The following is a 3,433-nucleotide window of genomic DNA, read 5'->3' on the forward strand; positions in this document are numbered from 1 at the left end:
CATTTCGTAATAAAAACTAGTCAGGACTAGGATAGATCTTGGGGTGTATTAGTATATTGGATCCATCCATATTGTAAATAGATGGGACAGAGGAAGTAATATATATTGCAAGTGCTAACAAATGTTCTCATCTTCTTCTTCTTCTTCTTCTTCTTCTTCTTCTTCTTCTTCTTCTTCTTCTTTTCACACAAGTACATTTCATCATCAATCGCATCAGCATCAGCTACTTCGAAAGGAAGATTCAACTTAGTTCCATGTGGAATTTGACTCTGCATATATACACCACACCACATCTAGGTTTGATCTTGACAAGAGCGGAGGGCTCAGAGGTAACGGCGCTTTAGAGGCCGATTTTGCTGACGAATAACTTTAGATATTTTCCTTTTCAACTTCACCTGCTCGCGGGCCATGCTAATTGAAACATGGTCGTGAGGGTTTGGGCAGTCCTTGAGAGCATGACTAGATGAAGCACAGTTGAGACACCGCCAACCATCCTTCTCATCTTCTTTCTTGCTGCCACACAAACAACACAAGTCCACTCACAATTTGCATTTTTATTCTTATTACCAGGCGGCTAATCCAAATTGAGAAATAAAATAAACATGACCAAGGAGGTCATCATATATATGGACAGAAAATGATAACTGCTACTACCTCTCAGCATTTGATGAATCACCCAATGTAAATTCTCGATCGTACAGGGGCACCGCGCCATCATCCACATCCACATCCACATCCACAGCAGCATTTTCTCGTGCTTGGTTATTATCCACCCAGAATGACTACTTGTCAATGAGTAAGTAAAACAAAAAGGTCATCCACAAGCCAGGCAGATCTTAACTCAAACTCATGGAAGGAAAATATAACTAGGAAAATTCTTGGTTATTCCTTTTTATCTCTGAAGTAACAGAGTCTGGAAAAGGGTATCTCTTCTACCAACAGGGGGTTTCCATTTTGGTTAGTGAATGAATTTAATTTAAAGACCATACCATGCTTTAATTGGAGGTTTAAACTTCAGACTGAGCTTAGGAGGGACAAAAATGGCATACTTGTCCGTACATACCACAGCACAAGGTCTCTCTGAACCAACATGTATTGCTGGATAATAAGTCTCTTCACCACAATCCAAGACCTGTTCCGCAGATTCCTGCCAGCCATTTTCACAACCGAAGTAAACAATAAACATCAAGAAATGGAACCTGGAGTTGAGCACTTTTATATTATATAAGAAGGTAACAACAGTCATACTCTCCACAAGTCATTATCGCCGTCGGCTTATATTGGCCAAGGCAATATCTAGTATATTTTTTCAGTAAAGAATAACAATGGTACCAAAACCAGCTGACCAAGGGTGCTCTACTGAGGGAACATGGGAGATATAGAGAACCAAAAGTAATTCTGGCATGCCTGTTTTCTTCATCGTCTCTGGTTTAAAGCATATAGCCAGAGAGCTGATGACAGATACAGATTGTGAAGACGGTGTGGAACCACCGTGCCAGAAGAAGTCATATATAGTGTTGCAAGCAAGAGCAGTACGTACCGTTGAGTTGGGTTGCTTTGTAGCCTGCCACTCGGACCATTGTTGCATCAGTTCCATGAGCTCTCTCTTGCTTTCTCTGGACAAATAACGTCAGGAAAAACAAAAGTTAGCACTGAAACAAACTAGAGTTTTAAGCTGCTTTGGAAGGATAAATAAATTGATTACCAAATGCAATGGTGCGCTGACATGGATATTAATTATTCAGAAGAAAGAAAAAGCATCTCGTGTTTGACGGACCTTGTCAAGTTGTTGTAGACTAGGCTAACAGAAGGCTCGGTTGATTCCGTCGGGGCTCTGTTATCTCCTCTTGTAGCTGAAGACGCAATATCAAGGAACAAAAACATCTGATTTGTAATGAGGACGGTACATACATATATCTGTAATCCTGGCACTCTTTAGATGTCAACACGGTTGATGATGGAGATAAGGAGGAATAATTAATTAAATTACTAATGTGTCGGTGAGAGGATACGGCTTTGGTCGATAAGGGCGCTGCTCGTTCTTGAAGCATGAACAAGGGCAGCCTCAGGCCCACTGCGCTTGCCCATTTCAGCTGAAACACCATGTTTTGTAACAAGGAGCACGTTGTTGTCATCCGAGAGGTCCATATCCTCAACCTGCCATTAGCAAGAAATTAAAGGAGAACCTTGTGCTCAACATTTTTATATAGATAATAACAGTCCTATTCTAGTCTATATATAGTAGCCTATTAAAATACACCCTCCACGCACGCGTTATTATCTTCTTCTAGTGCATAAGGCAAATTTTCTTTTTGAGGAAAACAATAATTAATTACAGTATATTTTAGCAGTGAAGCAATAACAATAGCACCAAGAAGATGAGAAGCAGCTAACTAGGCAGCCCAAGGGTACTCTAAAGATTATAAAGTTGATTCGTAGCAGACAGCAAAAGCCATAGATATATAGTTGTAGCTTGTAGTAAGGGATGATAGCAAAGTGCAGTACCGTTGAATAAGAATTGGGTTGGTTTGTAATTCTAGTAGCTTGGCAGTGGGACCATTGTTGCATCAGCTCCATGAGCTTCCTTTTGCTTTCCCTGGAATAAGTATGTATGTATCGGGGAAATTAATTAAAAGGTAATTAAGGACAACAAATTGATTAACAGATGCCATAGAAATATTCATTCGTTCATTCATTCAGAATAAGTAAAAAGAAGGAGCAGCTGGATGGTGTTTAACAGATGGACCTTGTCAAGTTGGTGTAGACAAGACGAACAGCTGATTCCGTTGTCCGGCCCTTGGGTATTTCAACTGGAACACAAGAAGAAGCCGCATTGGCATTGATGTCGACATTGTCTTGTGGCTGAGTCTGTGTCTGTGGTGGTGGTGGTGGTGGTGGTGCATCCATGATATCGAGATGGACGGCTTGGAATTGGTTTTGCTGGACCTGGAGGTGTATGATGCCATCCTTATCCTTGGGAGTGGGAGCTACACAAGATTCGTCGCCAAGGCTGATGAACTCCTCCTCCATATATCTCTTAGCTTAGCTATGGATGGCTGGGGCTACACAAGATGAAGATGAAGATGAAGATGAAGATTCAGAATCAGCTGACAGCAACCAACAAAATTTAGTAAGAGCAAGTGGATGGATGGATGGATCGGGGCTGGGGAAAGAAGCCAGATCCATTCCATACCATACCTGCGAGCCTGTGCGGAGGGATCCGATCGAGAGAGTGAGATTGCGTGCGGGCGGGCGGACGGCGGCGAGGAAGCCAAAGAAGGAAGGAAGGGAGGGGGGAACCGCGACGCGCGATTAGAGAGAGGCGGAGGTGATTCCTTGCCTTGCCTTGCAGGAGGAGAGGAGGATGAGGGGGACGACGGCGGCGGCGGCGGCGGCGGCGGCGAGCTCTATCTACACTCGTCTAGTTGTCAGT

General features: G+C 42.9%; 1 protein-coding gene across 3 annotated transcripts; it reads right to left on the reverse strand.

The window, feature by feature from the left end:
* Positions 1-7: 7 nt before the first annotated feature.
* Positions 8-3,427, reverse strand: LOC119294446. Of its 3 annotated transcripts, none has more exons than XM_037572612.1 (9): positions 3,199-3,427; positions 2,747-3,062; positions 2,506-2,596; positions 2,013-2,157; positions 1,778-1,853; positions 1,541-1,616; positions 1,064-1,147; positions 655-782; positions 8-513 (listed from the first exon to the last, which is right to left on the reverse strand). In XM_037572612.1, the coding sequence occupies exons 2-9, from the start codon at positions 3,028-3,030 to the stop codon at positions 324-326; spliced, it is 1,074 nt and encodes a 357-aa protein (XP_037428509.1). In that variant the 5' UTR covers positions 3,031-3,062; positions 3,199-3,427; the 3' UTR covers positions 8-323. The 3 variants fall into 3 exon arrangements, with proteins under 3 accessions (XP_037428509.1, XP_037428511.1, XP_037428510.1); XM_037572614.1 differs by having other exon boundaries at positions 1,050-1,147; XM_037572613.1 differs by having other exon boundaries at positions 655-785; positions 1,050-1,147.
* Positions 3,428-3,433: the final 6 nt, after the last annotated feature.

Source organism: Triticum dicoccoides, chromosome 4B (assembly GCF_002162155.2).
Source record: "Triticum dicoccoides isolate Atlit2015 ecotype Zavitan chromosome 4B, WEW_v2.0, whole genome shotgun sequence".
In the NCBI taxonomy this organism is placed as follows: domain Eukaryota; kingdom Viridiplantae; phylum Streptophyta; class Magnoliopsida; order Poales; family Poaceae; genus Triticum; species Triticum dicoccoides.